This window comes from Lissotriton vulgaris, chromosome 11, assembly GCF_964263255.1.
Source record: "Lissotriton vulgaris chromosome 11, aLisVul1.2, whole genome shotgun sequence".
Taxonomy (NCBI): Eukaryota; Metazoa; Chordata; class Amphibia; order Caudata; family Salamandridae; genus Lissotriton; species Lissotriton vulgaris.
Window position 1 is genome coordinate 1,004,531,639 of NC_141699.1, and position 22,870 is coordinate 1,004,554,508.

Here is a 22,870-nt window from a genome sequence, read left to right on the forward strand (position 1 = left end):
CCAATTAAAATTACATTTTGATTTGTATATTTGTTTGTAAATTAATTATTTCATCAATTGTGTATTCGTTAATTTGACAAATGCTTGTTTTTGTATTTTTGTGTATTGTTTTGTGGTTCAGTTCATCATAATTGCTTATGCTTGGGTCCCTGGCTTCAGTCCTCAGGTTAATTGAGCGACAATGAGGGTTTATCCTGACATGGGTTGTGATTATTCCTTGGAATGGAAAGTCTCCCAACCCAAAAAATAATCCAATTTCTTACTACAGAGGTTCTTAACCTTTTGACTTCTGGAGAGCCCAATTAATCATTAATGTAACCCGGGGACCCCCAACTCCAAATCATTATTCGAACTCCGTGACCCCGCACTGAGTCATGACTGCTAGACGAGGGCCCCAGTCTAAGCATTGTCTATGATTTGAACCTCAAAAAAATACAAAAAAATGTAGAAGAAAAAACATTCAAAATAATACAGAAATTATGAAATTTTATTTAATTCACGAAAAAAAATGTTACAAATTATTTTAATACGAAGGTTGGAGATTTTCTAAATTCAATTGAGGCCACTCATCAGCCATACTATATTCTGTTTGATGCACTTGCACTGCTCCCACAAATCAATCTGAGGACTCTAATTACATTTTTAGTCTATAATTACACATTTCTTCACATTTACAGGTTTTTTAAATTTAAATTGTACATTTAGCTTCTTTATTTATATACACTTTAATAATCTGTTAATATTATTTAATTTTCTAAATAGTCACGGACCCACTGGGAAGGCTTTGCGGACTCCCTGAGGTCTCCAACCACAGGCTAGGAACCACAGTCTTACAACAGTGATCAATATTTTTCACCCATAGAAAATGCTAATATTTTAGTGATGAAACAGATGTTGGCTGGATTTATCAGAGGTACAAACTGGACAAAAATAAAGTTGTGATCTACATGTAACTGTGAATTGGTAACTGTGAATTGGCTAAGACTATTGTATCACATTGGCCTATAGAGTTTTCTACATAGAGTGGGATTGACCCCCGGATTCCTTCTCTGATAATCCTGTCTTTCATAAGTGTGTGGATGGAACAGCAACTTCACTCGAGCGGTTTGGCTTGGTATTCTTTTAGATTATTGATTTTAGAATGGGACAGGAAGTTTGGCCTTAAAGGTATCCACGCAAGAAATTACGGACGCTGACCGAACTCTTTCTTTGGCCATTCAGAACTGAATTGCCGACAACATTGTGAAGATGAATGGGGACTAGATGGAGGTTTGATCCTCAGAGGAAATAATCCTCACTGAAATATTGGGTTGTGGCCCACCCAGTTGATACCTACGCGTTCATCTAGTGGTGGAAAAAACAAATCTTTGTATTGCTTACGATTAGGAACTTTTTCAAAGTTCGGCCTCAAAATTTCTCTATGCTGCTTCTTGAAACTTTGTCTCCTGCAGAATTCCTTGCAGTTTAATGCGGTTCTGCCAAAAAAAGGGGCGGTAGCACCTGCATAGCTTTTTCGCCTGGACCACTGGATGCCGCAAGTTGCAGCTGCCAGAGGACAAGAATCCGACAGATCAATGATCCCAGAGTACATAGATAGGCTCACTTGTATGCAAATCCGCTCATGTGTTTACAGTGCAACATGCTCTGCAATGGCTTCCTGTTAAACAGAGGATCTAGTTCTAGGAGCTTTCCCTTATTCAAAGTGACTTCTATAAATAGTGTGTCTGTCAGAAATCCTTGTTGTTAATGTTTGCCAGGTTTCTCCTGTTTAACTCGCAGGCCCTGCTCTGAAATCCATGCTTACGGGGACACTAAGTGGAGGCAGTGATTTCCAACTTCAAAGGGTAAACTTTGGAATGAGGCAGCATTGTCACTTCGGCTTATGGCCTACCGCAGAATTTTCTGGAGAAAAGTTAACACTCTTACTTTGTTAGTTGTTTTTCCCTCTCTAATGTGCTTTGCCATTTGTTAGTTTCTTGGATGCCTTCTATTGGGATAGCCCCTTGCACTTTGACGTCTTTCTGGTGCTATTGAGCCTAAGTGGTCTTTTGCTAACCAACAGTTTATGCCTTAAGGACATATATCAAGACCAATCTATGAGCATGCATAACTGCATATAACAATAGAAGACACTTCTTAAGACACAAGGTGGGTTAAATTAGACATATAGTAAGATAACCCATAACATACGAAACCAGCCCTAAGCCAGTATCTCCTTTTATGGCAATACTGTAGAAGTACAAACATTACAGAAGAAGTTCATATTGAAAAACATTTCAAAATAAATATAAATTCTGGCCCTACTACTATATCAATTAGGACCTAAGAAAGAAATGTGCACATTTACAGGGGATATTCTAAAACATCTACTGAAAAGTAAGGTACCTATAAAATAATCCACTCTGTGGCCCATCATGTTGGTAGACTTGGTTGGGCAGTTGAATCGCAGGTATTTAGCTACAGCTTTCTCATCTTTGGTTGGTTCACCAACTTCCTATAAAACACAAAATGGTAAGGAACCAATTATTTTCACAAGTTCAAACCATACTGTCAGATTTAGTACGGTGAAAATAAAATACCATATGCTGTGTGTTTAAATAAGACCGAAACAGAAAGGCAGATAATTGGTGTAAATAAATAAATGTGCCTTTTATTTCATTGATGGATTAAGACCACTCATTAAGTCATCTGGCACATATTTTGATACTCATCTTTGCACTCATGCATCTATTCACTGACTCATACCTGCCTTCACCTTCTGACACAACCAGAATAACACACACTCAAACTCAAGAATACATGCCAAGATAAATTAAAAGAATACAAGTAACAAAAAGAAAACATGCTGCTTTCTAAACAAGGCGGGCATATGCTAACAGCAAAGCAGGTGTCAGTCTTGCAGAGGTATTGTAATAGTCCATTGTCATTTTAAAGTTCCAGCATGGCTGCCACATTTACAATTAACTTGTTGCCAGTCTTGAAATGTTAAAAGAATAATACACTATGGTCAATATTCCATAATGGTTTAGAGGAAGTGACCACGCAGGACAAGGCGCAAGGCAGATGAAATGAGAGGCAAGCAAGTAACGTTACCACTGCCCGAGAGCTGCATGTATCCTCTTAGGGAACATTAAAATAAAAAAAAGAGGAAAAGCAAATTAATAAGAGGGGGACTGTATTAGGAAAAACTGAAAACGAAAGCACCAGTCACACAGCCCGGACTCTGTAGTTGCACCCATTTTTTAGGTGGATGCACACGGGATCAGAAAATGTCTTCATTCACATGGCAAAAGAGCCAATGACTGATGTTGCTTAAACGTTTACCCCATGCAGCGCAGTGCCATGGGCAGATGTAGTTTAAATGACACTGAGACCGACCAATGGCAGAACAGTGCAGACCCAAAAGCACTCCGCAAGTCTATATGGATTGATATTTATGTACGGTACGTATTATTTAATTTATTATTTTTGACAGCCAAGAAGAGATTCAGGAAAGACTTATTACAGTGCAAATCTATCACTAGTGCTTGTAGGAGGTGGTAAACAACACTAAAGGCATTCCCTACAAAGGAAGTCTGACATTTCAGGTAACAAAAAAACTTAGCTATAGGCTTTAATATAGAAAAATAATAATCCAGCTAAAATGCTTATTAACCCCTTCCATGCTGATGACAAACCCCAGCCGTCATGCACTACGGTGCTCGTGTGCTGATGACGGCTGGGGTTCGTCACGGCCCGCCCCTGTTCGTGTTGTTTACAGCACACCAGGGGGATCGCGGCCGCATGGAAGGGGTTAACTTTAACTTATTTTAACAATCAATATGCGAGGCCTACTTCCATTTATGGCAACTTTTTATAATAGTTCAGTCCTAAGGCATCCAAAATATTTTTTATAGTGATCCAATCAGGCTTCTAGCCATTACCATTGGTTTGTCACCATAATCAACTGAGTCCTCCTGTACTAAGCGTCAGCCTTCCTACAAGGAAACCATCAGACATACAGGCACAAACTGACACAGTATACAAAATTACAGTTGCCAATGAAAAACAGAGGGTCTACGAGGATACGAACAGTGAAAATCTTCTATAATACGGTTTGTCAGAAGAGGTAACCAAGACCAAAACCCTTACCTACTACAGTAATCTATGAGATTCCATGAAACAAAATACCCAACTGCTGTTGGCTTTAATGTTGAGTACTGAAAATCTACTCTTACATGTCTATTGACTTTACCATATGTTTTTCACAATCAACATGTCAGGTCCCCTGCCATTATAGTAGCATTTCATTATAAGCAATCAGACCTATAACCTTTAGCATTTGTCACCAAAACCAACTCAGACGTATTGTGCTGCTCATAAGACTTCTCACAAAGCAATCATGAGGTATACCGTAATAAAATTACAAGTATGTACAAAATACAGTTGTCGAAACAAATCCTCACTAACACATCCTAATACTTGGAAGGATTACCATAGTGCAAATCGACAATGCTCAGTTTGTTTGGGGGAGTCTCCAACACCAAAACCCTTACCCACTATGGTAATCTGCAAGAATACATGTAACAAAATACCGGTCTACAAGCTTTAGCTCAGTGCAATACCAATCCACACCTAAAAGTATACTGCCTACTTCTTTACCTTTCCATTATGAACTGATCACACAATGTCCTGATGATGATCCCAGCCATCTAAATGTGGGATCGAAACACCATCGACCAATTCATGTGCCATAAACAGTGTGCAAACCATGTCCTGTGTTGATGTAATGGTGTATTCTTGAATATCTGTTCACATTGAGATTTAATGAACAACTGAAGCTTTTTTGCCTAAAAAGCCCTTTCCTGTCTCACTTTGAATGTACTAAAGTGTTTTTGTGTAATTGAGGTACAGGCTTGTGCCCCACATTGTGAGAGTGTCGAAGGATATTCTCTGTGTATTTTGCGTTATACTGTAAATATACTTGCTGACCACTGTCCGGCTGGACAAGCCGCTTTAATACAGAATCCACTGTGTCTGTATTCATTTACATGATTCTTCTTTGCACAGGACCATTGTTGTTTTCAAACAATATATGCTATGCAGCTTTATTGTTGCCTTTACATCTCATTTGTCGTACATCTTCAAATGTATGCATCCTTGAACAATGATAATGTAATTCGCTGTACCTTATAACTGCAATACTTGTATTCTGCTGATGGCTGTTCAATAAAAGGTTTAAAATGAATAAATAATCACCGTGACATTTTACTCCCAGGGTTCTGTCAGAGTGGGTGACCAAAACCAAAAGTCTGAGATTAAATGTAACGAAATGGATCTTTACAGCTGTAACATGCGATTACAGTTGGAAATGCAAGATACTATTCTCACCAGAGTTTCTCACAGTGAAAATCTGCTATACCCCTGGTTTGTCTGAAGGGGTAAACACACAAACTCCTCATCTACTAGGGTAATGCTGAAAATGCCATGCAACAAAAAACCTATCTGTAGACTTCAATTCAGGGGACTAACAATCCAGCCATATGCTTTTCACTATGAACATGCGAGGCATAGTCATAACGTTTCATAATAATCAGGTCAATAGGCGTCCTCAGTGTTTGGTCACCGTAACCAAGACTGCTGTACTGTTGAGAGGAGGAGCTTAGCGAGCATCCAAGATGGTCGCGTGAGCACAGAGCTCCCCGGACCCTCCCCACTCCTCGCAATTTATCCTGAGGATATCCTGATTTCTTGGACAGTGCTTCGAAGATGAACCTCGACTGAGTCCATAACTCTTCTCAGAATTGAAATCGGACTTGGGTAACCGAAATTACGGCACTTTGAACTTTTGAGGCCCACCTGGAGGCTGTGGCAGGGACTTGGCTACTTGCGGATCCGGGACGGAGTTTAACAATGGCTGTGGGACCTCCCTAGTGGCCGCATCTCTACTTTCGGTTTCGTTCACGGATCCCGCATGGTCTGATTGAGAGATCGTTTCGCCCGGCTGGGGACCAACCCAGCCCCCACTTAGTGTCTGACCTGCCTCCTCATCTCATCTCTTTTGAACCACACTGCGTCTTGTGGTTTTGTTGGCGCCCGGACTGCCGGAGGCCATTTTCACCAGGTCGCGTGGGCCCCTCCAGGGAGCAGTCTCCAGTATGGCGGGCAAGGGTGATGCCGAGAAGCGGAAGACCAAAACGTCACTTCGTGGTCGACCGGTCCAGACAAACGTTATGGATCGGTATACTCAAGCCAAAGGCTCCCCTGGGCTCTCCAGTCGTACCCCGGAGGACATCCGAGACGACCCTTCTGCTCCTGCTGAGTTGTCCCTGCAGGACATTATGGGCGCCATCACCGGCATGAGGGAAACCATCGGACAGCAATACGAGGCCCTGGCAAACAAAATTGGCACGGTTGCCATGGATGTCACCCTGATCAGGGACGACTTGTCTAATACAAATGAAAAACTCAAGTCACTGGACCTGAAGACCTCCAGCCTCACGGCGATGTGGTGGAACTTCAAACCGAACTTGGAAATATGAAATCGGTGAATGATCAAATGTCCCATCGACTGGAGGATTATGAAAATAGGGCAAGACGCAATAACATCTGCGTCATAGGTGTCCCAGAAAACCTATGAGACGCACTCTGTGGACCTCCTGGTCGAAGATCTTATCCTCACCCATCTTGCCCCTTCTGGCCTTAGTAAATTATTCACGGTCGAGCGGGCACATCGCGTCCCGGGTGGTCAACCCAAGCCGGGCGCCCCTCCAAGGACTACCATTGCGAGACTTTTCCATTTTAGGGACAGTGATGCGATTTTGCAGGCATCGAGAGTGCATGGCCCGGTGAAATTTGACAACTCCTCGATTAACTTTTTCCCGGACTTCACTCAACTTGTGCAGAGACAAAGGATGGGCTTCCTTGGGGTTAAGCGACGTCTCCGGGACCTGGGCCTTACGTACGCCATGCTTTTCCCTACAAGACTTTGAGTGGAGTATGAGGGACGGACCTTCTTTTTCGATCGACCAGACAGTGTAAGTGACTGGTTGGATTCCCTGCCGGGCCGAGGCGACCGGACGGAGCACCCCGGCGGTGCAGAGGGTGGTGAGCCTACACATAAGTGACTTTTCGGTCCCTGATTTCTGAACATTGGACTTTGCTCAGCTGGGTGCTTTCTCTCCTCTGTATGTTGCTCTGTAGTCGTCAACATTTGGGTGGCGGGTGGGAACGGGCCTCTTTCCTCCTCCGGGGTCTTTTTGTAGAATGGGGTTGTTAGGGCGACAGGCACACTGCATTTTGGGGTGGCTTTTTAGTCTTCTGCAGGGGGAGTTGTAACGGGTTCTAATTTAGGGTGGGGGGGTGTTTGTGTTTGAGTTTTTCTTTCTCAAGGCGACGTATTGGTTCTTTCTTTGCTTCTGATGTCCTTCTCTTTGTGGGGAACCCCATGCAACATGTTTGGGAATGGGGGTAGTGGGTTGAAACTCATATCCTGGAACGTCAATTGTTTGGGTGATCTTATAAAGCGGGGTGTTGTACTGCAATATTTACAACGTTTGTCCCCTGATGTGGTGCTCCTGCAGGAGAAGCACCTAGTTGGCAATATGTGTCATGCTATGAATAGATGGGGTTACCGTTTGGTTGCACATTCCGGGTTCACCACTGGTTCTAGAGGGGTTGGTATTCTGGTCCGGTCTTCCCTCCCTCTTGAGATTGACAAGGTCACTCTTGATGATAGAGGGCGCTACGCCGCCCTCACTGGTAGGTGGGAGGGCAAGACTCTCTCCTTGGTTACTGTTTATGTACCCCCAGGCCTCCAGACCTCTACTTTCTCAGATGTTGGTCGGGTGATGTTGGGGCTACCTGATGGTCTTCTCCTTATGGGTGGGGACTTCAATTCAGTACTTTCCGGCGATCTGGATCTTCACCCCCCCCCAGGGATCTTCCAGCGGCTCAATCATGGCTTGGTGGGTACCTAGACACCTTTGGTCTTGTGGATTGCTGGAGGTTAATGCACCCGACACTACACCTTTCACTCTGGTGCTCATGGGAGTCTCTCCCGGCTAGATTACTTCCTTATGCCCGGTGTCCAGTCCTCCTACATTGGGGAAGTTAGCCACTTGGCCCGGGGTATTTCAGATCATTCTCCTGTGCTGCTTTTTGATATGGGTCTGCACGCTGCGGGGCGGGTCGCCCCTATCAATCCCCGGCACTTGCGCAACCCTAAGACCCGCGCCAGCCTCATGAAGTCGCTTGACCACTACTTCCTCGAAAATGTGGGGTCTGTCTCGTCTTCGGTGTCCCTGTGGGAAGCCTTTAAGGCTGTTATCCGCGGACATGCCTTAGCTTTAATAGCTGAGACTAAGAAAGCTAGGAATGGGGAGGTCGAGAGACTTGAGGCTGAAATGTTGGATTTAGAAGATGACCTAGACACAGGTGTCACCCGGGACAAACTCCACGCCCTTAGCTTGAAACAGTTTGATTATAAATCCCTTGTGACAGAGGCCGCTAAAACGATGTACAGAGAACAGCAAGGTAGATTGTATGATGCTGGTGATAAGGCGGGTAAGCTGATTGCCTGGCTCGATAAGAAGGAGAGAGCAAATCGTATTGTCCCAGCGATTCAGAATCCTGATGGTGTGGATGTGACTGATCCTGGTGAGATTGTGGAATGTTTTGCTGATTATTTTCGTGTGGTCTACTCCCCGGTGTCCGACAGACGAGGATGACTCTCGCTTTTTGTTGAGAGACATCGCGCTGCCCTGCCTGTCTGAAGAGGATCAGGAGAGAATGGAGGCATTGTTGTCGGTCGACGAGATCACGACTGCCATCCGTTCCCTCCGTTCCGGCAAAGCCATGGGGCCGAATGGCCTACCCATCGAATTATACAAGCTACGCCTGGACAAGATCGCACCATATCTTCGTGATATGTTTATGGAGTCGCGTGATCTTGGCTCCCTCCCTAGTGACCAGCGCCTGGCTACTATAGTGGTAATTCCTAAGGAGGGTAAACCTCGTGACCGCAGTGCCTCGTACAGGCCTACCTCCTTACTGAATGCTGAGCCTAAGATTCTCGCCAAGGTTCTTGCTAACCGCCTCCTCACTGTTATTTGTGACCTGATCCATCCGGTTTTATCCCGCACCGGAACACTGCTCTAAACTTGCGTCGCCTTCATGGCATTCTCGCTAGGGCGGAGTTTCTGTCTGAACCGGCCATCTTGGCTTCCTTGGACGCCACAATGGCTTTTGACACGAGAGAGTGGCCGTACCTTTGGGCCACTCTTGAAAAGTTTGGCTTCGGTGCGGGATTCATTAGTTGGGTGAGGCTTTTATATGCGGATCCGCTGGCTCAGGTGGTTGTCAATGGTAGGGTCTCCCAGTCCTTCGCTCTCGGGAGGGGTACTAGACAGGGGTGTCCATTGTCCCCCCTGCTCTTTGCTCTTGCCCTGGAACCGCTTGCGGCCTGGCTTCGATGGAAACCCTCGATAAAGGGCATTCAATGGACCCTTGAATTTGAAGACCGGGTCTCGTTGTATGCTGACGATATTCTTCTGTATCTCGCTTCCCCTCGCAAGTCTCTCATCGTCCTCTTTGACGTCCTAACTTCTTTTGGCAAAAACTCAGGTTTGATTATTAATTGGTCTAAATCGTGTGTTTATGTCATCTCTGGTGGTCTTCCTCCTTTACCGACTAGGTTCCCCATTCAAATTTCTCACTCTGGCTTCAAGTACTTGGCGGTTTACATATCGTTGGACTCGGCTGCCCGCTACGAACATAATCTCCTTCCTCCTCTCCGACGCCTGAAGCTTGACGTGACCCGTTGGCGTAGACTGCCGTTGTCCCCACTCGGCCGTGCGGCGCTGTTTAAAATGATGTCCCTACCCCGATTTCTCTACGCACTTCAGAACTCCTTTGATATTATTCCGGCGAGCTACTTTCGGGAGGTGGAGGGTTTACAGAGGAGACTTGTTTGGGACGGTCGAGCACGCATCGCTCTAACAAAACTCGCCCTCCCCTGGTATGACGGGGGCATCGCACTCCCGGACATCAGGAGGTATTATTGAGCCTCCCAGTTGTCCGCCATTAACCATGCTACATATGCACCCGGTCCGAATCCAGCGTTTGCGATGGATAAATACCTGTTGCCGACTTCAACAGAGCGCTCTACTCTCGGACGGCGGGGAGGAATCTCACGGGACCCACCAAAATTGCAGTGCGTGTATGGAAGGATGCTAATGTGGCTACTGGATGCAATGATCAGCTGACGCAAGCGACCCCTTTGTTTGCTTCGGAACGACTGGGATGCCTCTGGACGACGAAAGGTTTTGAGAACTGGGACACGATTGGAATTAGTGGAGTGGGTGATCTTTGGGTGAAAGGTTCGGTTAAATCGTTCGCGGAGCTTCAGAGTGAGTATGAGTTGAGTGAGCGGGAGTTCTTCAGATATGCACAGGTCCGTAATGCTTTATTGTCGGTCTTCACGGCCGGTACCATGGTCCCTGAATCTTCCCCGCTTGAGGATCGTATACTCGATGGTCATCTGCCCGATAGGACTATTTCCTTGATCTATAAAAAGTTGATCAACAATCGGGCAGATCTCCTTGTGCGTCTCAGGGAGGCCTGGACAGGAGACGGGTTGGAATTGGACGACGAGGACTGGCAGTCTGCACTATCCTCCCCGAAAGAGGTCGCCATTCCGGCCCGTCTCTGCCTCGTCCAGCTCAAAAATCCTTCACCGCGTGTATGTGACGGTTCCTTGTTTGGTTGCCATGGGTTTTTCGTTGGATGGGCTGTGTAGGCGCGGTTGTGGAATGAGTGCCACTTTCCTCCACATCCTTTGGGAGTGCCTTGATGTTGCTGCATATTGGCACCGCGTGCATGCTGTGATGGAGTGTGTCAGTGGGGTCGCTTTCTTGCCTGAGGCTCGAAGATGCTTGTTGAATGTGTGGGAGCCGAATGACTACAACGTTGCCCAGACCCGGTGGGCAGCACTTGGGAACATGATTGCCAAAAGAGATATTGCACAGCTTTGGGGTTCCCAGCGGCCTCCCACCGTGTCGGTATGGAAGGAGGTCATGGATTGGTGGATGATCAGGGAGAAGACGGTATATTTGGCTAGGGGCAAGCCTAGGGCGTGGAGTAAAATTTGGGGCCAGTGGAAAGCGTACCGAGGGAACATCTGTACACCCCCCTTCGAAGACATCCCTGACACCTCTGTCCCCCTGACCTCTGAGGTTCCTTGATCACTGTATCTTTTGTCCGATTGTCCCGATTCCCCCACTGCCTCCCCCCACAGGTTATCTCTATCGTCCTCCTGATTTCCTACCCGCTATGGTAGGTCTCCCCCGCCTGAGCTCAACATCTTCCGCAATGTTTCCGCCTTGAGTTTTTTGTTTTTGTGTTCTTTCTTTGTTCCTTTATAACATTTAAAAATATTTTGTATCCTGCATACCTCCTGTGTTGCCTAAAGTGTATCCTGTACCTCTGCTGGACCTATTGGGGTCAGCCGCCGCCTTTTGCGCTACGTACATACTCTACAAACACTAGCGGCCGGCCCCTGTGGTTGTAGGCCCATATCTGTAATGCTTTGCACAATAAAGTTTAAAAAAATAAAATAAAAAAAAAAGACTGCTGTACTGAGTATACATTTTTCACAAGGCAACCATCAGGCGTACAGTCATAAGAGTACACATATATGCAAAATCACAGTAGCAAAATACTAGCTCTCCTAAGAAAGCCTAACGGGGATTATTGTAGCGTATATACTTTACCTCAACGGTGTGTTCAGGTGGCTCACCAACACCAAAACCCTTGCCTCCTATGGTAATCTGTAAAAGTACATCTAACAAATTGCCTGCCTACAGGCTTTAACACAGCATAATACCAATCAATCATTAAAAATCTATTGCCTTTACCACATGCCTTCACAATAAGTAGATAAGTCCTAACAGCATCGTCATAGTGTTTCATAATAAACCGATCAAACCTATGAAAACTGGCAAGGTTTATCACAAGGAACCGATGAAGCCTACACCCTTTACCATTGGCCTTACATGTTAACCAATATCAGCCAATTCAAGTTCACAAACTGGCAACCATCATACATAAAGTTGTAAAATTACAAATATGCAGAAAAATATAGCTTACAAAATAATGTACAACCCCACTCCAATGAGCCTAAAAAGAATTATCACATTGAAAATCTCCATGGTTTAATGCCAAAACCCTGCACTATTACGTTAAAATGTGAGAATCCATGTAATAAAAATGCCAGTCTGTAACGCCTGTAACATAATGTGATAACCAATTGGCTTTTACAAATGCTTTTCACAATAAATAAGCTAGACCAACTGCCTTTCTCGTAACGTTTCATAATAAGCAGCCCAGACGTATGGCATCCAGCATAACATTTTGCAGTACTCCAAATATGCCTACAGCTTGTCACCATAACCAATTCAGTCACAGTATTCAGCCTAAACCTTTCCATGAGGCAACATGCATTACATTAGAAAGGTACACAAATTACAGTTGGCTAAGCAAAATACAATCTCTCCTAAGAGGGCCTAACAAAGATTGCAAAAGAGCAATCTTTGTATATCCATGGTTATCCAATCCCTTGCCTACTTCAGTAATCTGTGAGATCCAATGTACAAAATACCTATCTGCAGGCTTTAAGCTAGAACAGTAACAATTCACACTTAAATGCCTATTGACTTTAAATATTTGCACATGCCCAGTGCCTTTATCATAGCATTTCATAATAAACAGATCAAGCTTATAGCCACGATCACGGGCTTGCCACCATAACCAGTTCAGTCTTGTTGTAGCCAGTATAATTGTTACCACAAGCCAAAATATGCAACACAAGCAGTCTTTTTAGTGGAACCACACAAAAGTGGTCCTACAAGTATGTGGCTGGAGCTTAAGCCCCTGTTTCAGTAATACTCTGAAAGCTCTTTTTTGTTGACCACATAAGGTCAGCAACAGCGGCCAGGTTAAACCAAACCTATCAAGTAGAGTAGTGTCCCATGACATCCCACACTACTCAAAACACAAAACAGCCCTCTGAAATCTAAAGTGAATGAAGGAAGGGGAGGGTGCAGAAACTTCAACACATTCCTTAGGACTGCCCATAAAAAACCACTGTAAATTAGCTGGTTATCAAACGCTTTAACAGCATGACAATGCCATGTGGGCACCCTGAACATTTAAGCGAAAACACCAACACTGCTAAAGTAGCTAGATTAATAAAGTATATCATATCTGTCTGGAGGGCAAGAACATTTTCTGCGGAAAAACACAACTTTCGCACAATCAAAACATGTAGTCCTGGTTAGCAACATTTGGGCAGAATCAAGGCCCTTCTCTTGAAAGCTCCTTTTAAGGTTGATCATATTACGTCTGGCGACAGTTGCACTATTATGCACACCTAATTAAGTGGACATTTTATTCAATGAATACAAACCTATTTATTGGTGCTCACTGGGTGACCATCGTGAAATGGGTAAAAACTTATTTTATGATTGGCTGATAGCACAGTGGGTACAAAAAGATTTAAAAATAAAAGGAAAAGGAATTTGGAGATGGGTATGGGGCAACAAGCAGGGAAGGGTGAGAAAAACCCAATGAACAGGAGTCAGGGAACTATTTATTTAAAACAAGCATTGGAAATGCAATAGGTCTGGCAATAGAAAAGTTTGAGCTATTGGTTTTGTAATTGACAAATTTCTTTTAATGTGTGGGTCTTGAAACTTGCAAAAGTAATAGCTTTGTCATTTACAATGGCAATACTTTATACTTTTTCAAATGTGACACCTATAGCATTTGTAATGTCAACGATGCATACAATCCAGACCCTACTGCCTTTGACAGCGCTCGTCATTTGCCGAGATGTACAATGTGAGGCAGGGTGGGTGTTTGTAAAGGTGGAGCAGCCAAGGAACTGAGTTAAGGAGCCACAGTGCTAAGAGAGAAGAGCTGTGTGACAACAGTCAAAGCAGCAGGGGACGAGCTGCATTTTTGCCACCCACTAAAAACAAGCTTTCGGCATTGTGGGGGGCTAATTGGGGAGAGTGGGGAAAGGGCCTGAGGTTTCAGTGGGGCGGAATTGGGCTCACAGTTTGGATGGGTGAGGGAGGTGGGGGTCGCATGGCTCGGTAGGAGGCGAAAAGGGGATGGTACAGGAGGGGAGAGACATTGCATTAAGGGGGTGGTCGCAGCAGGGGCCTTTCATCCTTCTGAGGCCGTTTGGGCTGGGGTGCAGTTCGGCGGGCGATGGTAGGACAGGCCGGGGGTCGGGCATGGTCTGTTCCAGAGTGGGAGCTAAAAAACCAAGTAACTTGTTTTAAGGCCTAAAAAACATACAGCATATACTATGGGCTTGTTTTTAATATGGTAGCCGGCCGGGTGGAGGGTTAAAATGTGCTCTTTATTACAAGGATGGCTGCATAAAAGTGAGGCATGCTGCATTAGTATTTATGCAGCGTGGAAACAATGTGTTCTAAAGCGTGCTGCTCGTTTTAGATTTACCATAGAGAGCAAAGTGTTAGGGTTGTTAGGGTTAAGTTTTATTCGTAACTTAATGCAGCAGGTATATTGGTCTTGTTCTTGCTACGAGAGGGGAGGGCATAGAGGGGGGTTAAAAATGCTACTGTATGTGGTATAAACAATATAGACTTTACATTAAATTAACGCATAGATGCGCTGAAGAAGAAGAGACAGCAAAGCAGGATGCTTCAAATGCGGGTGCCATGATTGTAAAGATGCAAAAACAGCTAAGAATGCACACAATCACAGAACTGAAGAGCTCTATCACTCTAAACGTTGCATACTTACGGAACAAAATGTGAGCATATTACCGTAAACAATTACTGGTCATTGATGGTATTCCTTATAACGGCCTGCACCTTTAAAATAAAATAATCATCTGGGGATAGTTTAGAGTAAAGTCAGAATAAAAACAACCGATTCCACTAGCAGCCTCACAGCTGTGTTCGCACGTGATCCTTTGTTCATGCGAACAACATCCGCACGGAAGACTGCTACGAGAAAAGGGAGGCATGCTGCATTATTATTATTGCGGCTTAATGGGAACGGAGTGTTATAACCAGCACAGACAGCACTGGGAGGAATAAATGGAGCAAAGAGGTGGGGGATATTACCTGTAGAAACGGAGTAGCAAGCATTGGCAAAGTCAGCTGGTCAGGTGGGTGCCTGCTAAAATGTTAAGCGTGGCGACAGTCTTGGTGTTAATGCATAAAGATTAGTGCAGCGCCCAGGAAGTGGGTGGGTGGGGGGGGCTTGCAGGACAGTGACGAGGAGCAGTCAGCAGTGTGGAAAAGCGGGCACCATGCTGCACCCTATAGCACGCTGCCTGTGTTGTTAATATATAAGCGGATAAGCGGCTACGTTTAAATAAGAGTTGGACGGCCGTGCAGCCGGCATTGTTTACTTAGTCTCCTGGTCAGCTGTGATTACATGCGGCAGTGCAAATGGTAAAAAAATAAGTTCGCCCAGAGTGGGAGGAGAGAGCACATACTGCGAGTATAGAAGGAAATACAAAAAGAGCACAGATCGCGGTGCGCGACGATCACTAATGGGACAGGAATGCCAGATACGATACAGAAGTGGGGACAAAGAAAACAAGCTGGGCAACAGAAAAGGAGACACGGCCTGGAGGCCGTGAAACTGAAAGCACAGCCGGCCGGCCGTGAAAGCCTTTGATGCAGCAGGGGGTGGAGCGGGAAGAGCTGCTGGCGGCACCAAGCTGGGCAACAGATGGCTGGCGATTTGATGCTGTGAACGCGCATTTTAACTCATTGCGCATTGAGCTAAAAGCGCACATGCACCGCATCAAATCGCCAGGATAGTTAAACTCTGTTTGAGCCCCAATAGTCTCGCAAGCTCAATGCGCATGCGCATTTACAGGCGAGACCTAAAAAAGTGGGGTGGTGTGGTGAAGGGAGAAGCAACAGACAAGCTCGGGCAGGAGGAAGAGGAAGCAACATACTAAGCAAGAGCACATGCGCTACCACAGAGTGCCTAAAGGGAAAAAGTAGTTCCCTGAATGCTAGTAACGTCAGCAGTGGAAATCTATAAGTCAAGCAACCTGTTCACTACCAAGCCCAAAATGCTCCAGGGCAGGGCAAAGAAAAATAAGAAAGTCCTTCAAGAGGAGACAGCTTGAGTAGACAAAAAAAGTCATCCTATAATGAGCTAGAGGCTGCCACAAAGACTAGTCTCTGAATATTGGAAACAATAAGTCTGACCAACAGCTTTTGCTTTCTGCATCCTAGCCTTAAAATCAATAAATTCATGTACAAAACTAAACGCAAACTTTTCATGTTTCGAACTAGAAAGCTGTTTATGCCTGGTTTATGGAATTAATTATTGCGATACCTCAAGATGACTCAAACGTAGGTGCATAAAATACAGCTACTCATACATTTAGATAAAGCTGAACAGATGTCGCGAATGATCACCTCTCGTGTTGTGTTGGGAGACAATGAATGAAGTTGAAAAGCACAAAGCTCAACAATGTCAAGAAGACGGGCTGAAATATCACGTGACGCTAATCTATTAATGAGTAATTTGCTAAATGTGTCCTAATCGAGCAATCTATACAAATGTAATCATGGACTAGGAAAAACAAACTATTTGCTGATGTACATGGAATACCAAGAATATGCTACTATATTATGATTGGAGAAATGCCAAAAGCAGGACGGTGAGGTGCCACATGGAGCTTGCTGCAGCAAGTGTATCATATCTATATGACTACATACACCAGTGGTTACCAAACTGTGCGCTGTAGCACCTCGGTGCGCCATCAAAGCTAGCCAGGGGCACCGTGAACTGATGCACTTAATGAAACAATTATGTGCTGATGGTGCCAATTGATCTTATGACCCAATAAGAAATCAATGTTTAAAACTGTAAATTGATATAATTGATCTTTTTGTTCACTCCTCGGTTACTGGATCTCGTTAAATTGCACAACAGTCACATAATTAAAACATACAGATACCAAAACCCTAATTTGGGATTTTCATCGAGGACTACGATATTCACAGGACAGTATTTCAAAGGCTCTGACGCCACCTACTGGAAAGTGATTTAATAATTTTCAAGTAAAACCTCTTCTTTTTGTGCAATATACATAACACTGTGATTTATTACCTACTGTACTCGGTTTTTCCAATGCTCAACATATGGGGTACTTGCTGTTTGCAGGGGAAAGTGCTTACATAGATTTAATAGAGTGTGTTGCCCACTAGTACTGTGTAAAATCTTTATGTTTATCATTGGGCAAGCACATTCCTGCGCGCACGTTGCTGGTTGCCTTAGTTTGCACATCGGTGTGGATCTGCTTTTCTCACCTCAGAAAATGTGTCTGGCCTGGTCTAGCCACTATCTCTGCTGGGGTCTATTGTTTTGCTGATTTTCCCCTCCATTTTTCCTTCAGATTGGTTAATGTACGCCACAGCACTCTGGCTCCAAGCAGAGCATGTAAAGCTTCTGCCTCCTTACTCTTATAATCTCGGAAATTCATATTTGGAGAGTACACATCCCGTGCGCTTCTCGATTCTGTGTGCCACCAACAGTGTGAAGAGTTTCTGGAACAGCCTGGCTTCTGTAGAGAGCTGCACCGATCCGGAAAAGGGTTAGATTGCTTCACTATTGATGTTTACTACGTAAATGTAATCTAACTTCGATTCGTATTAAATATGTACATCAAGTGCTGTTTCTGACATTCCCAATTAAAGATTTTGTTTTGTATTAAACAATCGTTATATTTTTATTTTGTTACATTTATGATTATGCTACCTTCATCAGCTTCGTTCCAAGTACTGCAGAGGCCAAGCTTACATCCCACCAGGGCCAAAAAAAAAGTAACATAATGGGAAGCCACAGCCAGGCCAATAGGTCGAGGGAGCCCGGGGGGAAAAAAGTTTTGGAACCACTGACCTAGATACGGACTACCTCAAAACCACTGTGTACAAATTATTTACACATGTAAAGTAACTCAATGTTTTGCCTTGTCAATACAGTGAATAAAGTACTTTTGTTTTAGACTAACATTAAAGAGCTGTGGGATGAATCATTATTAAGGCTCCATTTTGTGTTTACCGATTTTTACAGCAAAATACGGACAGATAATCTATTTCTCTGTATTTATTTTTAAGTTTGGAAAAAAACAGAACATATGTTTTCTTTTGTACAGTTCTCGCTAATGTCAAGAATGCGTGCTAGGTCAATAGCGGAGAAGGCTGATCAGTAGGGGAGTTAATAAACGGGGGGAAAAAATAAATGCAGCATAAAAAATCTTTAAGCTGTTCTGCAAATCGTTGATTTCAGACTATATTGTAAATGGCTAAATCTCATTGGACCTTCAAACATGAGTAAACATTTTTCGGTTAAATGAACATGAAAACATACTCCGCTTTTTTACACCAAATGCAAAATAAATATTTATAAAACACAGATAAAATGAGCTAAACATGAATGAATACAGACAGAAATGTCCCCAAAAAATACCATAAAACTAGGCGCCCGAAACATAATACACCACAAAGAGGATCTGAAATTTCCAGGCCGCCAAAGAAAACAATTGCTATGGTGTAAAGACTCGGGGATTACATACACCTCAGCAAGATGCTCTTAAATTCCCTTGTGAGAGTTAAAGACTAAATAATTTATAATAGAAAACGTAAACCTAACTCGCTCAACTGAAGTTAGAAACACAAATTTAGACATACCGGAAAAAGATAGAGGGTGTATTGTGTGCTTTAGGAATAATCGGAGAAATAGGATTTAAACAGGGCTTTCTCTGTTGTGTTAAGTAACAAACAATACTGATGCATTTGCTCCTTAACCTGGGTAAACTGTAAGAGCACCTTTAGTCCTGCATGCAGTACCTCTACAAATCAAGTGTAGTCTTAATGCAAGCACACTGGAATAGTATTGAATGAAAACACAGACCTCGTCAAACAGTCTATACTTTGTGTCATTTTTGTTTTCATTAAGATATCAGACAGCCATAAGACTGCTTCAAGGTGCTACAGTGGAGCGGTGGATAAATGGGGTTATGGGTATTCTAAAGAAAGACCTGTTCATAGATCCAGATTCCATATTAACAGTCAAAAAGATGGGTATTGAGCACCCTCCAGAAATTTAGGCAGTTGTGTTTAAGTAGATATGGAGAGGAAGAGCTTTTTAGAGGACGAATCTACCCTCTAAACAAACAGGTCTCAACAGAAACAAGTTTCGAGGGAACAGCCTAGCTGGTAAGTTAGGACGACAAAGGCAATATGAAAATGAAGAAATGGCACCAGGCCACTTTGTGAGAGTGACATAGGATCTTGAATTCAGCAGACAATGAGGAGCTATGATCCAACCTTTTCGAGCAGAAGACTAAGTGAAGTGTGTGGTGTTTGCCAAATACCATAGCAGCAGTCTAGCAAGGAAAGTACGGCGAGTTAGTGCCAGTGCAATACTGTGTAGAGTAAGTAGGAAGGAAAAAAACCTTCACAGAAATCTTGTCTATTGTATTGTCCTCAGTTATAAAGTCTCCTTCTAACCTATAGGCAATTCCAACGAACAGCAGCAGAGCTAATAGAATAAAGGGAAGAGGAAGCGGAGAGAAAGAACATACAGGAGAGAAAGAGAGGAGCAAACAGTGGCTGGTGTACATCTGTACAGTTTACAGGGACCCGACAATGGTTTGATGTGTTCTCTCTGTAACCACTCCCATAGAAAGCGTACATAATATATTTTAAGTGAAAAGAAGGTTAAATCTACATATCTGAAGTGAGAGCTTTCTACTTTGATTTTATAGGGATTTATCACACTGTTTATAAAACGAGTGTTGTAGTCACAGGAAGCGTTAGCATAGCATTGCTGCTATGAGCAACAGAACCACGACAAGGTCCTTCCTGGGTCTGTTGAACAAATGTGTTGAAGGAAGGCTCATCCATATCAATAACTTCATGGCAGAGCTGATAAAACTATGACCGAAACATATCACCTCGGTTTTACCCCACCCCATACCTGAATTCAGACACCGCCAATGTATCCAGCTACGTTTTTTGTGATACAACATTAAAAAGTAGCCTCATTTCAAGAACCGAAGTGTCTCAATTTAACTGTAATAAATGGCAATTCTTACTATTACTGAGTAAAAAGGGTGGCTTCTTCAAACATGACAACACTTGTACTTCCAATAGTCAAGAGGAGGGAAGTCCATGACATTGTTCAGGGCCACGAATCAAATAGCCCAGATACAACACAGGTCTAGTATTACAATAGACGTGTAATAACTTTTGATGCTTTGCTTCCAGTACGCAACTATCCTCAAGAACGTTTGTGCTAAATTTAAGGCATGTGATCTCTTAAAATCACAATGTGACACGGGTACAGAGAATTGGCAGAATTTCAACTTGTACAAGGTCTGATATATGTTCAAGGTCTGATATATGTTCTGCCTCTGTAGTGAGGACCTTGTTAAGGTTGTGTACATATTTTATTACATCCATATCTTGCAAATAAACGTCAACTACTGAGTGCCAAAGGATAAATTACAGAATCAACTTGTATCCAAGATGCCCTGTGGTGAAGTGAGAACCCAGTATGTTACATCAGTCTATTTAACGCTCTATTATGGGACGGGAGACTGTCTGTTATATTTATTATGTGTACTTAATCTGGGACATGTTATTACCCTTTTAGCTGTTCCTGAGAAGAACTTCAATCAAGGTAGTGTGTTTAGCTGAACAAGTAAAGCCTAAAATCTCACCTCGTGTGACAAAGGCACTTCATATCTAAACCCGGAGACGGGAACATCCGGTTAACAGAGTTAGTAAGAGATCATGGTGGTTATGTGTTACACAGTGTTAAGCAATCACACAGGATAGTTTAAGTTCAGAGTCAGAAATACTATTATCCCTTTGAAGTCAGTATTTTAAAAAGACACACGCATTTAGAACAGTCAATAAATCGTACCATGATAAAATAAGTATACATTAAAATTTAAAAAAAATCACAGCGCAGAAAACAAATAGGTTCGCAATTTATAGAACGATGGTAGTAACATGCACCTATTAAGCCATACTCAGTTTGAAATGTGCACATTTTAAGCTTGTAAACTGGGAACTAACCATAAACTATTTCCAGAATTTTAGCCTGGTGTGAATATTTTGGTTGAGGTGAAGCTAAATATTAAATCACTGTGAGAAAACTAAATACAAAGTATTATGACTCTTGCTACTGGTCAGCGTGGCCTGCGATTACAATGGTGGTCATTACACAGAATGTAAAATAGAAAGTGAAGGAAGGAAATGCTCCAATACTTTAGTTACAGTCCAAGCCGCCAAATAGACATCAATTACCCAGTGTCAGACCCCGTTTGAGGGGCCATAGGCAAGACAAGCGCTACTGGGCCTCAACCATGGCAGCAGAGTTGGTTTGCTACTCGAGCACTGGGGTACAGTTTACTACGGCTCTGCAACCTGGGCCATGTACACATCTTTATGCACTTGACTCTCGGGGTAACATGAGCTAGCAGTCACAGGCTTCTCAGTGTGGGTAGTATAAGCTTGGGACTCAATCATCCAACAGCTACAATAACTTCATGGTCCAGCCGAGTGCTTATCATTTTTAGAAGATAAATGATGTTTCAATCTCACAGCAGTATTCACTAGTACACAATTCAAACCAGTATACACTGTTGTGATCCTGGATAAACCTCTCGTAGCACTACGCAAATTATTTCCCACCATTGTGGCCCCAGAAGAAACTGCCCCCAGCAATTTACAGTAGAAGCATGATTATGACTCGGGTGTAGATTTGAGTGCCCCAACAATGAGCAATAGTTTGCTCAAAACTTACCCCTGATGAAGTAATTCAGTCTCTGTCACAAACACTGCAACAGTCGGGTGCAGTCACCCAACAGCTGCCAAGTATGTTGGGCACAGCTCATGTGTCAGTTCACAACCGCCACTATTAGTCTGGTGTTAGTCAGGGATTCTAGCACCACTGTACAACCTTTGATTCGGGTAGCTGTGGCCCAGTCCTGGCCAGTGAAGTCGTAGAGGTAAATGCAACCACTGACCAGGCTGATGCGAACACCAAAGCAGTTACAGTCCCAACCAAGTCAAGGCACACATCACTGTAGTTGCAGCACTGGCAGGGCAAACGCAAACACCATAGCAGGTGCAGCCAAGACTGTGCCAATTGGTTGGGGATTGCAGAAAGTGAACACTTCATGTGATGTCCCTAGACAACCATCGGCTGACAGTCAGACCGACATCAGCCTTTGTCACACAGAAGTCCTCCGAGTTCTCTGCGGAGCACTTACTTTCATGGTCATGAAGAACTTCAAACTGAAATAAAGTGGGGTGTCTGGGTGCCATTTTACACAGATTTCCTGACAGTGGATGATAATCCACAGTCAAAAACTGCAGAACTGGTTTGGGGTAGTTCACTTTCAAATGACTATCAGGTGTCTCGACAGACAGCATTTGTGTAGAGTGAAGCATGTGTGTAGAGTGAAGCTTCTCACAGCTTGTATTACTGGGGCTATCTCCAACCTACAACAATGTGTGAGGTTTCTGCACCTGATTATCAACAGCCTCTCTGAAGCAATAATCAGGGGTAGGGCCCAGGTTGACCCAGCAAAATAATCAACCTGAACAAACAAAAGCTGTAGTCTCCACCTTCAGCCCTTATATCCACCAAAAGGCTGTGTTCAGGAAGAAATAATCAGCACCCGTTGCTCACAAAGTTTTGGGGGGATTTCTAAATGTTACCAAGTGTACACCCTCCTAACTTTGGTGTCTGGCTCTCCATCCACCAGTCACAGGAATGCAGACAATATCCTTCCACTGACTGAAGT

General features: G+C 43.7%; 1 protein-coding gene across 2 annotated transcripts in view; it reads right to left on the minus strand.

Annotated features, from left to right (window-relative positions):
- The window catches only part of SEC62 (SEC62 preprotein translocation factor), a 175,341-nt gene that overhangs the window by 122,529 nt on the left and 29,942 nt on the right, over positions 1–22,870 (minus strand). Inside the window, exons 1-2 of one of the 2 annotated variants that reach the window (XM_086944301.1) lie at positions 16,378–16,419; positions 2,386–2,494 (exon numbers count right to left, since the gene is read on the minus strand). In XM_086944301.1, the coding sequence (XP_086800427.1) occupies positions 2,386–2,494; positions 16,378–16,404 (136 nt within the window). In that variant the 5' untranslated portion in view covers positions 16,405–16,419. Of the gene's footprint in view, positions 1–2,385; positions 2,495–16,377; positions 16,420–22,870 lie in introns of those variants that run through there. The other variant, XM_086944300.1, reaches the window with a different exon arrangement.